The sequence below is a fragment of the Mytilus edulis genome, chromosome 9 (genome assembly GCF_963676685.1).
Source record: "Mytilus edulis chromosome 9, xbMytEdul2.2, whole genome shotgun sequence".
Classification (NCBI taxonomy): Eukaryota; Metazoa; Mollusca; class Bivalvia; order Mytilida; family Mytilidae; genus Mytilus; species Mytilus edulis.
This window is the reverse complement of record NC_092352.1, coordinates 83,813,160-83,830,418: the sequence shown is the minus strand read 5'-3', so window position 1 is coordinate 83,830,418 and position 17,259 is coordinate 83,813,160. Positions and strand designations below refer to the sequence as shown.

At 31.9% G+C, this 17,259-nt stretch overlaps 3 protein-coding genes across 5 annotated transcripts in view; 2 read left to right on the top strand and 1 right to left on the bottom strand.

The window, feature by feature from the left end:
* Positions 1–1,024, bottom strand: part of LOC139489200 (uncharacterized) — a 66,657-nt gene extending 65,633 nt beyond the window's left edge. For all 3 annotated transcript variants that reach the window (XM_071275386.1, XM_071275388.1, XM_071275387.1), the window contains exons 1-2: positions 892–1,024; positions 342–448 (exon numbers count right to left, since the gene is read on the bottom strand). In XM_071275386.1, the coding sequence (XP_071131487.1) occupies positions 342–448; positions 892–943 (159 nt within the window). In that variant the 5' untranslated portion in view covers positions 944–1,024. The remainder of the gene's footprint in view (positions 1–341; positions 449–891) is intronic.
* The window catches only part of LOC139489204 (WD repeat domain phosphoinositide-interacting protein 2-like), a 124,849-nt gene extending 107,796 nt beyond the window's left edge, over positions 1–17,053 (top strand). The window contains exon 11 of the mRNA XM_071275398.1: positions 16,894–17,053. Coding sequence (XP_071131499.1) covers positions 16,894–16,955 — 62 coding nt within the window. The 3' untranslated portion in view covers positions 16,956–17,053. The remainder of the gene's footprint in view (positions 1–16,893) is intronic.
* LOC139489207 (tetraspanin-33-like) lies at positions 1,055–16,318 on the top strand. The gene is made up of 9 exons (XM_071275407.1): positions 1,055–1,207; positions 8,288–8,473; positions 10,531–10,605; positions 11,137–11,232; positions 12,026–12,157; positions 13,256–13,300; positions 14,494–14,604; positions 14,802–14,910; positions 15,874–16,318. Exons 1-8 carry the CDS (start codon positions 1,073–1,075, stop codon positions 14,901–14,903), a joined length of 882 nt encoding a protein of 293 aa, XP_071131508.1. The 5' UTR covers positions 1,055–1,072; the 3' UTR covers positions 14,904–14,910; positions 15,874–16,318.
* Positions 17,054–17,259: the final 206 nt, after the last annotated feature.

Below are 17,259 nucleotides of genomic sequence, written 5' to 3'. Positions count from 1 at the left end.
ATGACGTCATCAACATCAAAATCTTAGTTTAAACCAATTTTTACTTTCAAATATTATATTGCTATACAATAAAAGGGTTATAATATAGAAACTAGAAGCAGCATCTTGAAATTAGACGACCTGACTATAAGACAATGCTGGATAGTGTCAGTGGGTATTACTCGGCGTCACAACTGTAACAATCGAGACATAGTTAAGAGGTCAATATACAGTTTTCAATAATAGACACAATCGTTTGTTTGGCAGTGTATTACAAGTTTCTGAACACTGATACCTTATGTTAAACGGCATTCAAAGTCAACATTTACATTTTTTTATAAATTTTTAAATCCATATCTCACCTGTGTGTTGTTTTCGGCCACGAGTATTTGTAAATCCCTCACTATCACATGGCACACTTCACACATTAAGTAATCCTTTTTTAAATTTGGATCAAATGATGGTGCACCTGAAATAAAATCAAGAAAATAGAAATACCTTTTTTTAAAGTATTAGAAACAAATAATCTTATTTCTTATAAAACTATACACAAGAATGTGATTTTAAAATTCTTACTGTATGCTCTGTCATAGTGTTTATGAAATGTATTAAGTTAACGAAATTTAAGTAATCCTGAACTTCATACATCCTACCCTCAATTTATATATATATATACACGTAATCTTGAATTTCATAAAATCACGGTCTATAACATCAGATTTCTTGATCACATACCGTTAATATTAGTTTGAAATATTGTTTAGAATATGAAATTGACAAAGAGGAGTGAAATGTACCAAGCGGAAACTCAATCAAAATATTGGTAAGGTGACTGCGGTTTCTATGCAGACGATTTTTCAATCATTATGAGAATTAAAATGAAATTATTTAAATTTGTAAGCAAAACCTTACCCCAAACAGAAGCCACAGAAATGAACAAAAATAAACTAATTTTCCAGATCATTTTTTTATGTATAATATCACATTCAGCTCAAATACGAATATATTAAAGAAAGGAACGGGTAGCGATAAAAGTCCGATAACAATCACGTGACTTTATACGACGTACAAAGTCGTCACATGACCGATAAGCATGGCGGACCACACAACAAGGTCGCAAGGAAAACATAGATATAAAACCATAAAAAGCAAACGACAGCCACTGTGTGCAAGAACGTCGTATAGCTGTCATAAACTTTGCTTATTTCTGTATACACTTTGCTACCTGGTTAGTCTTAATTTAAAACCTGGTCGGAAACATTGCAATATTTGCATTGAAAATTTTGCATTTTAAGGTTCATCATAAGGAATTGAAAAATATGGCCGTGTTTACACCTCCAAAATTACTATGAGTACAGACAAACTGGTACATCCAGGAAAGTTTTAAGGCATGGCAGGAACTAGATATATAAAAGTTATATGAAGTCTACGTTTCAGAAAATTAAAAACTTACCTGGATTTTGATGTTCATTTTTTTCCAGTCTGCAGAAGATAGCAAAATAAACAAACACCCGAGTTTCATTTGATACGGTCCACTCAGTTTCACAGTTTAAACCTCTTAAATCACCTATTGTTTACAGGTGTCTATTGTCCATTTATTGTCCATTTAAATCAATACTACTCACAACATTGATTATATGAGGGGAGCTTCTCAATCGTTTTCACTACTTAGTTAATTTTTGCACCTTCTGCAGGAACGAAAAAAAATGGATAGCAAAATCTAGAAAAGTTTATAATTTTCTGAAACATAAAATGCATTTAAAATTTATATATCTAGTTCCTGCCATCCCTTAAAACTGTTGCAGGTGTATAGGTTAGTCTGTACTCAGAGTAAAATTTGGGGTGTAAATACGGCCATTTTAGCCAAAAGGTTATGATGAACCTTAAGAGAATATTCATTTGTTTACATTCAAAATTGGTGTTATACAGTGACTTATATGAAATTGCGTGAATTGGTACTTGGTGTTTATTGTTAATAATGTTAAAAACATCTTAGTTTGATATTTTAAGCTGATAGACTGTAGATAATCTTGAACCTAAGCCTGGCTTTTATACTAATATATTCAGATGCTTGACCTAGGGTTCATAGAACTGTTTTTGGTTTAATTTTAACTTCTATATTATTGATACAGATTTGCAAGTATCAAGTTGTACATATAATTTGAGTATAAGATTGTGTTCAAACATTATTCAGATTAGATGACCAAAGATTAAAGTTCAAGATAACTTGGTGATAAAACAATAATAGCTACATGTATATATACACACAGATATCTGTTATTTAGTTTAAAATCAACAAGATCTTTATAAAAGATTAATATTTACTAAGTATATAAAGGCTTGGAGAGTGTAAAGGCTTTGATTTTATTTGATAATTCATGACACAATACTTAAAAGTATCAAACATGTATATATACATGTATTATTTAATGTCATACATGTAAGTACACACATGCTACTGCTAGAAGAGGGTGTAAGAAGGTGTAATCTACAGACCAGCCTTCACTGGCAATAATTCACTACCACAAATATTGCTCACACAAAAACATTTTCCATAGGCTGAAAATTTAGTTGCTTAGAGTTATTAGACATGTTTTAAATACATACATGTACATGTACATATATGTATAAACGATTTTTTAGCTTTTTGATAAGGTGGCGAAATCTCTAACAGTAAAATAAAATCTCCTTATTTTTCAACATTTGTTCATCTAAAGGTGTACTTCCTTGACTTCTTTAAAAGGAACACATTATTGGCATATAACTTTTATTCACAAACTATAATGTGAATTGATCAATGAGTTAACATTAATATGAATGTTGATTGTACGTGTTGTAACAACTTTTTAAACATCAATAAATTTCTGACAAATGATAGAAAATATACAAGAAAAAGAGACAGAAGAAACCTATATAAATGTATATATCATTCATAATTAAATAGAAAAATCTAAAACACCATGGCAAAGAATTTTACAAAAGACTAACAACAGTCTACAGTGTCTACACAAATCTACACAGAAAGCTTAAGAGTGAGCAATTTTTAGCTCACCTGACCTGAAAGGTCAAGTGAGCTTTTCTCATCACTTTGCGTCCGTCGTCCGTCGTCCGTAAACTTTTACAAAAATCTTCTTCTCTGAAACTACTGGGCCAAATTCTACCAAACTTGGCCACAATCATCCTTGGGGTATCTAGTTTAAAAAATGTGTGGCGTGACCCGTCAAACCAACCAAGATGGCCGCCATGGCTAAAAATAGAACATAGGGGTAAAATGCAGTTTTTGGCTTATTACTCAAAAACCAAAGCATTTAGAGCAAATCTGACATGGGTAAATGGTTGATCAGGTCTAGATCTATCTGCCTTGAAATTTTCAGACGAATAGGACAACCTGTTGTTGGGTTGCTGCCTGTGAAATGGTTATTTTAAGGAAATTTTGCAGTTTTTGGTTATTATCTTGAATACTATTATAGATAGAGATAAACTGTAAACAGCAATAATGTTCAGCAAAGTAAGATCTACAAATAAGTCAAGATGACCAAAATTGTCAGTTGACCCCTTAAGGAGTTATTGCCCTTTATAGTCAATTTTTAACAACTTTTCGTCATTTTTAGCTCACCTGGCCCAAAGGGCCAAGTGAGCTTTTCCCATCACTTTGCGTCCGGCGTCCGGCGGCGTCCGTCGTCTGTTGTCCGTCGTCGTCCGTCGTCGTTAACTTTTACAAAAATCTTCTCCTCTGAAACTACTGGGCCAACTTGAACCAAACTTGGCCACAATCATCATTGGGGTATCTAGTTTAAAAAATGTGTGGCATGACCCGGTCAACCAACCAAGATGGCCGCCACGGCTAAAAATAGAACATAGGGGTAAAATGCAGTTTTTGGCTTATAACTCAAAAACCAAAGCATTTAGAGGAAATCTGACATGGGGTAAATATGTTAATCAGGTCAAGATCTATCTGCCCTGAAATTTTCAGATGAATCGGTCAACCCGTTGTTGGGTTGCTGCCCCTGAATTGGTCATTTTGAGGAAATTTTGCTGTTTTTGGTTATTATCTTGAATATTATTATAGATAGAGATAAACTGTAAACAGCAATAATGTTGGGCAAAGTTAGATTTACAAATAATTCAACATGACCGAAATGGTCAGTTGACCCCTTTAGGAGTTATTGCCCTTTATAGTCAATTTTTAACCATTTTTCACAAATCTAAGTAATCTTTTACAAAAATCTTCTCCTCTGAAACTACTGGGCCAAATTAATCCAAACTTGGCCACAATAATCTTTGGGGTATCTTGTTTAAAAAATGTGTGGCGTGACCCGGTCAACCAACCAAGATGGCCGCCACGGCTAAAAATAGAACATAGGGGTAAAATGCAGTTTTTGGCTTATAACACAAAAACATAAGCATTTAGAGGAAATCTGATGTGGGGTAAAAATGTTTATCAGGTCAAGATCTATCTGCCCTGAAATTTTCAGATGAATCGGTCAACCTGTTGTTGGGTTGCTGACCCTGAATTGGTAATTTTGAGGAAATTTTGCCGTTTTTGGTTATTATCTTGAATATTATTATAGATAGAGATAAACTGTAAACAGCAATAATGTTGGGCAAAGTTAGATTTACAAATAAGTCAACATGACCGAAATGGTCAGTTGCCCCCTTAAGGAGTTATTGCCCTTTATAGTCAATTTTTAACCATTTTTCATAAATCTAAGTAATCTTTTACAAAAATCTTCTCCACTGAAACTACTGGGCCAAATTAATCCAAAGTTGGCCACAATCATCTTTGGGGTATCTAGTTTAAAAAATGTGTGGCGTGACCTGGTCAACCAACCAAGATGGCCGCCACGGCTAAAAATAGAACATAGGGGTAAAATGCAGTTTTTGGCTTATAACTCAAAAACCAAAGCATTTAGAGGAAATCTGACATGGGGTAAATATGTTTATCAGGTCAAGATCTATCTGCCCTGAAATTTTCAGATGAATCGGTCAACCCGTTGTTGGGTTGCTGCCCCTGAATTGGTCATTTTGAGGAAATTTTGCTGTTTTTGGTTATTATCTTGAATATTATTATAGATAGAGATAAACTGTAAACAGCAATAATGTTGGGCAAAGTTAGATTTACAAATAATTCAACATGACCGAAATGGTCAGTTGACCCCTTTAGGAGTTATTGCCCTTTATAGTCAATTTTTAACCATTTTTCACAAATCTAAGTAATCTTTTACAAAAATCTTCTCCTCTGAAACTACTGGGCCAAATTAATCCAAACTTGGCCACAATAATCTTTGGGGTATTTTGTTTAAAAAATGTGTGGCGTGACCCGGTCAACCAACCAAGATGGCCGCCACGGCTAAAAATAGAACATAGGGGTAAAATGCAGTTTTTGGCTTATAACACAAAAACATAAGCATTTAGAGGAAATCTGATGTGGGGTAAAAATGTTTATCAGGTCAAGATCTATCTGCCCTGAAATTTTCAGATGAATCGGTCAACCTGTTGTTGGGTTGCTGACCCTGAATTGGTAATTTTGAGGAAATTTTGCCGTTTTTGGTTATTATCTTGAATATTATTATAGATAGAGATAAACCGTAAACAGCAATAATGTTCAGCAAAGTTAGATTTACAAATAAGTCAACATGACCGAAATGGTCAGTTGCCCCCTTAAGGAGTTATTGCCCTTTATAGTCAATTTTTAACCATTTTTCATAAATCTAAGTAATCTTTTACAAAAATCTTCTCCACTGAAACTACTGGGCCAAATTAATCCAAAGTTGGCCACAATCATCTTTGGGGTATCTAGTTTAAAAAATGTGTGGCGTGACCTGGTCAACCAACCAAGATGGCCGCCACGGCTAAAAATAGAACATAGGGGTAAAATGCAGTTTTTGGCTTATAACTCAAAAACCAAAGCATTTAGAGGAAATCTGACATGGGGTAAATATGTTTATCAGGTCAAGATCTATCTGCCCTGAAATTTTCAGATGAATCGGTCAACCCGTTGTTGGGTTGCTGCCCCTGAATTGGTCATTTTGAGGAAATTTTGCTGTTTTTGGTTATTATCTTGAATATTATTATAGATAGAGATAAACTGTAAACAGCAATAATGTTTATCAAAGTAAGATTTACAAATAAGTCAACATGACGGAAATGGTCAGTTGACCCCTTTAGGAGTTATTGCCCTTTATAGTCAATTTTTAACCATTTTTTGTAAATCTTAGTTATCTTTTACAAAAATCTTCTCCTCTGAAACTACTGGGCCAAATTAATTCAAACTTAACCACAATTATCTTTGAGGTACCTTGTTTGAAAAATGTGTCTGATGACCTGGCCATCCAACCAAGATGGCCACCACAGCTAAAAATAGAACAGGGGTAAAATGTAGTTTTTTGCTTATAACTCTGAAACCAAATCATTTAGAGGAAATCTGACAAGGAGTTAAATTGTTAATCAAGTCAATATATATCTGCCCTGAAATATTCAAATGAATTGGACAACCGGTTGTTGGGTTGCTGCCCTCCAATTGGTAATTTTTAAAGAAATTTTGCTGTTTTTGGTTATTATCTTGAATACCATTATAGATAGCGATAAACTGTAAACAGCGATAATGTTCATCAAAGTAAGATCTACAAATAAGTCCACTTGACCTAAATTGTCAATTGACCCCTTAAGGAGTTATTGCCCTTTATAGTCAATTTTTAACAATTTTCATTAATTTGGTAAATTTATGTAAATTTTTACCAAATATTTTTCTCTGTCACTAATGGGCAAAGTTCATTATAGATATAATTGTAAGAAGCAAGAATGTTCAGTAAAGTAAGAACTTCAAACACATCACCATCACCAAAATACAATTTTGTCATGAATCCATTTGTGTCCTTTGTTTAATATGCACATAGACCAAGGTGAGCGACACAGGCTCTTTAGAGCCTCTAGTTTGTAACTTTTCTAAAAATCTTCTTCTCCAAAACTACTTTGCCAAATTTAACCAAACTTGGCCACAATTATCATTGTGGTTTATAGTTTAAAAAATGTGTCCGATGACCCAGCCTGCCAAACAAAATGGCCGACATGGCTAAAATTAGAACATAGTGGTAAAATGCAGTTTTTGCTTTATATCTTTGAAACTAAGACATTTAGGGCAAATCTTTCAAGATTTAAATGTCCATCAGAATAAGATATATCCCCTCACAAATTTTGAGTTGAATCGGACAACCTGTTGTTGGGTTGCTGCCCTAAAATTAGTGATTTTAAGGAAATTTTGCAGTTTTTGGTTATTATCTTGAATACTATTATAGATAGAGATAAACTGTACACAGCAATAATGTTCAGCAAAGTAAGATCTACAAATAAGTTAGCATAATCAAAATTGTTAGAGGACCCCTTAAGGAGTTATTGCCCTTTATAGTCAATATTGAACAACTTTTCGTCATTTTTGTAACTTGTATAAAAATCTTTTCTAAAACGACTTGGCCAAATTTAACCAAACTTGGCCACAATCATAATACTAGGGTATCTATTTTAAAAAAAGTGTCTAATGACCCCGCCTACCAACGAAGATGGCCGACATCAGTAAACACATTAACAGGTGAGCGACACAGGCTCTTGAGAGCCTCTAGTTTTTAAAACAGGTGATTTTAAGTAATCTGAGAGTGCAAGCAGATCATGCATCATTGTGTTAACCATATTTAAATATTAAATTCACAATCAAACAGATTGCAGAGCAAAAATCCTCAGATACCTGTAAAAGAATTACCTAAGATTGAGGTTTAAAAAATTCTATGAGTAACCTTATAATTAGACAATATACGTATAGTGTCTTGAAATATGAAATTTATTTGTATGAGGCTTAGAAACGGGAAAATGCGAGGTTCTACCGTGAAATCGATAAAAAAAAATAAAAAATAAAAAAAATATGTAACAAATATTGTTAAAAAAAGTGTTTTGAATTTCCCTCTTGGGGTACCATTTTTGGGTATTTCCCTATGAGTAGTCCAGGCGGTAAGACATTGACATATTAAGGGATTAGAAAGGGAAAATGAACTTAATTAATAACATTTGATAAATATGGTATATAAATAACCAATTTGAAGACATAAAAGTTTAAATTCATAAAAGTTTGACCATTGTTACTTTACGTTGTCATGGTCGTGACGTGACGTTGTTGATGAAATACAGTAGTTCCGGTAAGGAGGCGGGGCGTATAGGTTAGTTGAGGTCATTGACGTATAAAGCTAACGTTTATACGTATAGCTTTATCTGTATAGTAAAAAAGCTGATTGCAGTATAATATGGTTTTATACAATTTCAGGTGATAGGACTTGCTTTGCTAGGAATTGGTATCTATGTTGAGGTTGAGAGGAGAGAATACACAGGCCTAGAGAAGTCATTGTCATTACCGGTAGCCATTTTGATATTCATTGGACTATTCATATCTATTAATGGTCTCTGTGGATTGGTTGGAACAGTTGAAGAAAATATCTCCTTACTCAAACTGGTAAGTTAACATAAAAAAAGAAGATGTGGTATGATTGCCAATTAACAACTTTCCATAAGAGACCAAAATGACACAGAAATTAACCACCATAGGTCACCGTACGGCCTTCAACAATGAGCAAAGCCCATACCACATAGATATTTTAAAACAGTCTATTTGTCCAATATATATAAATATTGCTTACAAGTTCATGAGATAGCAACCCAATATAAAATATTGACCATAAGACATTAGGGTAAAAAATTGGGTGTCCAGGTAGGTCAATTGGATTGTCACCTTGTAAACTAGCACATTGTAAAAACTGGTTCAAAATGTGGCTCTTGTACAAATCAGGGTTGATAATCATATCATATTAACAAGTGATTTTAACATGTTCCCGTCCTGATAAATATTTCTGGACATTAATCACCAATATCATCCTACATTATGTCATGAAGGAAGATATGTCCTGCAAGTTTTGAGGGTTCAGATGGGATTAACAGAATATCAAAGAATGGACAAATGAGCAGAATATTTAGGACAAACAAATTAAAGAATACAGGGAAAAAAAGAAAAAACTATAAAAAAAAAAGAAAAAAAAAAGTTGAAAAATAGGCAAAAAAAATTAAGAATAGAGAGAAATGAAAAAAACTAATAAAGATTAGAAAAATTGGGGTGCTAAAAAGGACTAAAGAAATCCATCCTCTCAGTTATAGATGGCCTTATTATTATCTCCAAAATCAGATCAGTGTTACACCACAATTGCAGACAGTTATGCTGTCATTACCTATCACATGACACCCTCTGACTACAGAATGGACCCTCAGATGTTATCGTTTTTAGTGGATTTGTCAGTCGTTGTCTGATTAACCGATAATGTTGACATCGAAACTGTTTAATTTTTCAAATCGGGTAACTTATGATTAATAATCTATACTGAAATATTTTAAAGATAAAATTTGTAGATTCATTTTAACATTTACATGTACAGGGTAGGTGGACCCTGCCTAATTAAAAGTACATGTACAGGGTAGAGGGTGTCAACCTAATTAAAATTATATGTTATCAATCATGTAAAACTGGCCAAATGTAGGATTTGAATGAACATTGTACATGTTAGCTAAAATATTTTCAAAGATAAGATCTAATCATTTAGGTATGATATATCAATCTATAGGTAAACATACTTGATATACCTTGGAGAGATACTTTTGAATGATAAAAAAATATGAATAAACCGATGTTTGTAAAAGACTGATGAGACAGCAATCTGACAATACAAACAAATCCATAATAAATAAAAACAACACTTGATTAAATTTGTGCATCTGAAGCACTGTTCAGGAAATCTCAAACCTTCAAGCTGGCCATGGAGAAAACCACATCACTCAAAGACCAAAATGGACCTATTTAATAGCCAATTTCATCTAAGGTCAACTTTGGCAGAGGGAGAAAAAACCTTTTTTTTTTTATAATTTCTTTATTTATAAAAGATGAATTTTGAAAAGTTGCTTATAAATCATGTCAATACTGAAGTACTGACTAATTGGTTGAGGATACCCTTTGGGACTAAACAGTCCACCAGTAGTGCTATGAAACCAGGTTTAGTTAATGAACATAACTTTTAATTGATTTTAAGTATGCTGTTCTCAACAATAGACAAGGGTCTAATACAACATGTCAAGCTCTAAAAACCTTGTTTGTGATTAAATATAATAATTCTTCCTATCTTATCACAAAACTTTGAAAAAAAAAGGTGTAACACAAAATCCCCCCACCCCCTTATTGGAGCTTGAAATAGGAAGATCCTCCTTCTATGTAGCCTCAAAGGGTTGCAGGTATGTAAATGTGAAGAAAATGTAGGTAAGATAAGTTATGAAATAAAGATATAGAAAGTTAGCAACTATAGGTTACCATACAACCTTTAATATTCAAATTTGTGTCAGTCATTCCCTAAAAATTACCCCATTTCATGATTTGAAAACGTGAAAAAAATTAGAATTATTTGTAATATCAATTAGTAATATACACTGTATGTTCTACATGACTGTAAGCATGGATTTTCATTTCCATTTTAGTTCCTGGTACTATCAGTTGCTACCTTCCTTGCACAGATAGCTACTGCCATATTGATATATGTTAATGGAATAGAAGTAAGTTATACTATTGTACAGAAAATTTTGCATAAAATGTGTAGGGTGAAATATTGCATTCATTAGAATTTGTATTAGATTATCTAATATCAACATAGATATTCTGACAGCATGCTCTATTTCCTAAAATCATATTACAGATAAATTATTTGATAATGTGCTTCAAGCATTGAAGTACATTTTTTATGTTTAAGGAACCATGAACCCCTTTATATAAGCTACATGTATAATAGATTTTAAAATGGGCTGGTCTTACAGAATTTTCAATCATCCTTTCCATTTTTTTGACAGTAATACGTATTGTTATTTTCTTTCAATAGGTTAAAAAGATCATGCATTCTCCATCCCATCTGCATAGAATTTACAAAAATATTTTTTTCTTTTCCCTTTTTTTTACACTTTGAAAGAAAAATAAAGAACATAATTGCCCCCAGGAAATTCTGCAGTATAAGTAAAAAAGTGAAGTCTGCCTTACTCTGAACCTTGAACATATATTAATATTTGTCTATCTTCTTTTTATTATTTTTATAGATATCAGATTTGATAAGCTCTAAATTAGCATTAGTCTTAAATGACTTCAACAGAAATCCAGACCTTAGAAGTACTATGGACTCAGTACAAAATAAGGTAAGAAAATTAAAAGAAAAGGGGGTTGGAATTTATAACTGATTATTTGGTAAAGTTGACATACAAGAAGAATGATTTTTTTCATAGATATACAATCAAAAGAAATATGTATAACAATTGTTTTATGGTAATTCAACCTATAAAAAAGAAGATGTGGTATGATTGCCAATGAGACAACTATCCACAAAAGACCAAAATGACACAGACATTAACAACTATAGGTCACCGTACGGCCTTCAACATTGAGCGAAGCCCATACCGCATAGTCAGCTATAGGCCCGGATAGGACAATGTAAAACAATTCAAACGAGAAAACTAACAGCCTTATTTATGTAAAAAAATGAACGAAAAATAGATATGTAACACATAAACAAACAACAACCACTGAATTACAGGCTCCTGACTTGGGACAGGCACATACATAAATAATGTGGCGGGGTTAAACATGTTAGTGGGATCCCAACCCTCCCCCTAACCTGGGACAGTGGTATAACAGTACAACATAAGAACGAACTATAAAAATCAGTTGAAAAAGGCTTAACTAGTTTCTGATGTTGTAAAAAGGTATTTTTAAAAACACAGATAAGCTGGCATTTTATATTCACAAGACACATATAATAACTTCATAATCATTAATCATTTATGAAAAGATTAGAATAGGGGCTAAAAACTAAGGTTGGTCAGGAAACATGAAAAACATATTATTTTATTTGACCATACTAAAGCAGAGAAAAGTTTGAACCTGATTATTCATTTAAAAGAATTAAGATATTGTATAAATATTATATTTTAGTATTCTTGCTGTGGGATAAGTTCCTGGCATGATTATGTAGAGTATGCAGAGGCTTGCAGAGAGAGATGTCCTTATGGAAATCCATGCAATAACCAGTGTATATTTCCAAAGTCTTGTTGTTCTATGCCAAATGTAAGAATTAGGGGGTTTATTATGATTTTAGAAGGGGTCTTTAAACACTCTTTGCACAGATAAATATAATTATTTATAACTTTTGATTTTTGAGAATTTGTTTTGACTCTTGATGTCTTTAAACTAATGGTATACATTTATTTGATTGAGGATATTTTTTTGGTCCCAATATCTCGACTATTTGAGCATTTTTGGTTTTCAAATAAGTATGACTTCTGAGATTGTTTATAAAAATGAGGAGATGTGGTATGGTTGCCAATGATTGACACAACTGTCCTTCAGAATACAAATGATGAGCAATACTAAGCTGTGGTAAGACCTTCAACAATGAGGAAACCCCTTATAGTATTGTCAGCTGTAAAATGCCACAACATGAAAAATATGGAACAATTCAAACAGGAAAACTGATGGCTTAATTTGTTAAAGTACAATTTACAAATACAAAAATGACAAACACGAATCAATAAAAACCACGGAATTACTGGATTCAAACGTGTGACATGAACATAAAGAATGTGGCAGGGTTAAACATGTTTGTGGGCACACAACTACTCCCATAAACTTTAGAACAAACTTAAAAAATTGTTGCAAACTATTTAACTTCATTGATAGGTATGAAGCAAAACAAAAATAACATTATAACAATAGACACAAAGCACCTGCTATTACTTTATTAAATTGCTGTTTTAATTTGAACATAATATTGTTTGTCAGCATTGTCATGTCTTTATTTATAGGATAGCAATATATCTTTCTGTTTTCGACATTTGGGATAAAAAAAAAAGTTGTGGGTGGGATATAGGATATACTGTAAACCAACTTATTTTCGCGGATACTTTATTTCGCGTTTTACCACTTCTAGTCCATTTCGCGCCATTTAAAATTCCCGATTTTCTTATTTACTTGATGTAGATTAATAACATTTACTTATTTGCGATGATTTATATTCGCGTTATTTTTCTCCTCGTGAAAATAAATCGCTCGCGAAAATAAGTTGGTTTACAGTATTTAATGTTATGAAGAATATGTTGCACTACATATCATTTTACAGTTGTATTACCCTTTAAATAATTAATGAGACAATATATATTTTTGCAGGTTCCACAAAGTGCCATAAACTGTACAAGTAATAAAGTGTCAGAGGTATTTATGATAGCAATTTAAACAATTATGACCTTCATAGAAATAGTTCAAAGGACTAAAGAAAATGATATTTTCATAATTTAAAAAAACCAAACTGTATTAACTTTTGATAAAGGATGCAAATGTATTTTTAAACTGAACTGAATATTAAAGAATTATATGATGGCCAACTAATAGATTTTATTATGTACATAACAACACCAAATTTTAAGGATGTACTTAGGTGAGGTTTTAGAATTGGTGTCAAATGTTCTAACTCCTTGGTGTTTTTCCATACAATACATAGTAAAATATTTTGCCCCATAACACCCATTTTTTTTTTTTATATAAGACTTAATAGTTCATAAAAGGTCATTTACCAAAATTTTAGAAGATTCTTAATTTTCTTTCTTTCCTTTTGAGACCAAAATAATACCAATGCAAACATAAGGTAAAAATCAGAGTCAGCCTTTTCCCGCCATATTTTAAATCTCAAATATCTCGAAAAGGAGGTCCATGACCTATCAATATTTAAGCTTATTTTTATCCTTAACGAATGCTCTACCAGCTTATAGTATCAATTTTAAATACTTGATTTATTAATTTTCACCTAACCTCACCTAAGTACATCCTTAAGATGTTATTTTTTATTCATGCAGATTCCCAGTTAGCTGTTTTGTCCAAGGATAAAAGGTGTTAGATTGTTGATTAAAAGAGAATTCTAAGCTGTGATTTTTTTTTTTATTAATTTCATATTTGTTAAATACAGTTATCACGATACTGATCGGTACTGTACAATGTATTAAGGTGGTACCCAACACCTGAACTAAAATTAATTTGGCTCGTTTAACTTTCTTTAAATTTTGACAAAGTATTTAGTTTGACTCTTTGACAAAAATATTAAAATTTCAAAAACTTTGAACCAACCGTTTAATCAGAAAAATTACACTGGTTATATAGCAGTTTGACAAAAACTTATTTTGATCATCGAGAAGCTTACTATTCCCTTAACAACACAACGTCATTAAAACGTTCTGCTGATTTTACAGAGTTATCTCCCTGTAGTGTTAGGTACCACCTTTTAATAAGAAAGGTAAGAAAAACTTCTGTAAACATTTTTTTTGTTGATACAAAAAAATCACAGATAAATGTAAGAAGTTTTCCATTGTTCAGGTGCCACAAAACCTTCTAAAACTTGCACTTATTTTATTTAGGTACCTCCATCAATGACAATTAAGAATGGTTGTTTTTATGCCTTTGTTGATTGGTTGAGTGATAGGATGGATCTGATTGGTGCAACTACTTTGGGCCTGGCATTACCACAGGTTAGTACCACTAGTTTATCATGCTAATATTCCTTTTATTTTTGTCTTGCCAGCAAAGAAAGTTGTGAAAAACAAGACAAGGGTACTGGATTGTTGGTGGCATCAACAATTGTTTAAAAGTTGTCTGCGAAAGGTAGTTTCATATGAATTACTTTTGTAATATAATTATTTTCTATCTTAATTCTGTCTAATTTTAGGTAGCAGGTATAATATGGGCTTACCTTGTACTTAGAAAAATCAGAGAATATCAGTGCTGGTATACTGTGGAACTTGCTTCAGATTATGAAAATAAGCTTTAGATTTAAGGTAAAGTAAATATTATATAAGATACCAAGGAGGAAGAAGTGTAGGACTAAATAACACTTTTCTACAGGCATCACCAATGCATATTAGGTGATTCTAGGGGTTTAAGAGCCATCTTTAATGCATCTGTATTTTTGCCTGTCCTAACATTCAACATATATTCAAGAAGAACTGAACATAAATACTTCATGTTTGGTCAGTAGCTGAACAGTGATTATTTGTCAATTGTGAGCACTTTTCCAATCACACACCTACTTCCTGTTTACGATACTTTTAATTGTAAATGGGGATATGTTTAGCATATCAATTGGTGCATTCCTGTTTGATATCCCCCTAGATATGTACAAAAATATCATAGCAAAAATCAAAGCTTTTTATAGACCTATTTACACTTGTATACAAATTAGTCCACCATTATGTAAAATCACACAAGTTCCTGTAAAATTTGACATCACAATTTAATATGGCTGATGTCACAATTTAAAAGCGATTGTTGCTAGATGTCAGAAGGTCATTCAGGAGACAAAACATTAAACTTAATACCAAAAGAGTAAATATGTTTATTCACTACATTCAGTGAGTGCAAGATGAAATTTTGGTTATTTTTATTTTTCCAACCAATTTATTATTATTTAAAGTATGATAATATGTTTATTGGTTTTGTCAAGTAACATATCACTGAAAACAAAAAAAGTTTAAAATGGAGATTCAATTACCAATTCTAATTAATATTTTACTGTCAGTGTTGAAGTTTACATTTGATTGCATGTTTCTCTTAGAATATCAAATGTAAATGTTGCAAGTCTTGGAAAAGTATGTTTACTTTCAACTCAAATTAACATATACAGTTATAAGAAACTATGGCATTGGAAGGATGTTATTCTAAAATATTTGAAATATAACTCTCAGAGGCACTTGGGCATTGGTTTTAAATCACATAGTAAATGTATTTCACTTCTGTTTCAGATTTTTCACAGATTATAACACCTCTAACAGCTTATAAAAGTCCCAAAACATGATTGTCATATGAGTGGTATATTCAGGATATATGCAAAATAGTTTTGAAGATTTGTTTAATTCAAGATGACAAAAACAAAAAAACTTCATCACCTTGAAATATAACAATTTATTAGAATGTTAGGTCTTTTGCCTTATATTTGAAACATGAGTGAGTTATCTCCCTTTACATTAAAAAATAACATTTAAGTGAAGCTATCAGAATGTTAAACTGCTATTAAAAACTGACAATAAAGTCAAAAAATAAGAAAACAAGGAAAGTATTTAAAATTTAAGAAATACCAATTCTATTTTGCAAGTTTACTCAATGTGTAGTCATCAGGGTTCTAATTAAAGCAATTCCAAGGACTAATCATGTAAGAAATTTTATTGCTAAATATATTATCATGTAAGACTCCATGACAAAATAGAGCAAGAAAACGACATCAAATTTAGATATTTGTCATTTATATTATTTATAATGATGAAATATGTACTCAGTTGAAACAACAATTAAACTCTTTGATTCATCTTTGGATTCTTCAGTTTTGAAATGACAAGTCTAGAATGCGTCCCAGACTCATATACTTCTTGCCTTAGTGAAAACCCATTCATATAGTTATAAATGATTTCATACCAACAGCTTTATCTCATATATATGGTCATTTTCACCTTTATTGAATATTTGTTAGTGTTTTTAACACTTTCAAGTCAGTTTTAAATAGTTTTGGTCAAAATATGATTTACCATCCCTTAACTTTCATGGGGAGTAAAATATATGAAACAACTATACCACTTATTCAATTTATTTGCAGAGTGTCATATCCTGCATTTGATATCAAGCATAAAAATAGTGCAATATGTTTAAAATAACAACAGTTATTAACAATGTTTGATTACCTCCCTTTTTACTCGTTAAAAATATATTTATTTTTTACAATTTGTAGTATTTGGCAGCTAGGTCTAGTGCCTTTTAAAGACGTTACCCAGATTCAGAACCAATGTCTTGCTTATTAAGTTTTCTCTTGAAGATTGTTTCTGTTAAAATTTGAAATACTATAAGTTCTGAAACTTTGGGACTCCTTTTATGATTGTGAAATAAGGTACAGCAAAAAAAGCAATTGGCATTTTAAATTTTGACAGCATTATTTATAATCAACATTTCTGGAAATCTGAACTAAACATGCTCTGTGTTTGTTGTGTATGCATTAAGTCAGAATTTACTGTACCCTTTAAACTGCTTGAAACAAATATTCCTTACCATCATAATAAGAAATTACTGTCAAGTAAATAGAAAGGGTAACTGTTAGCTAATTCTAGAAATTTAAAGATCTAATACAAGTAATTGTTTATGCA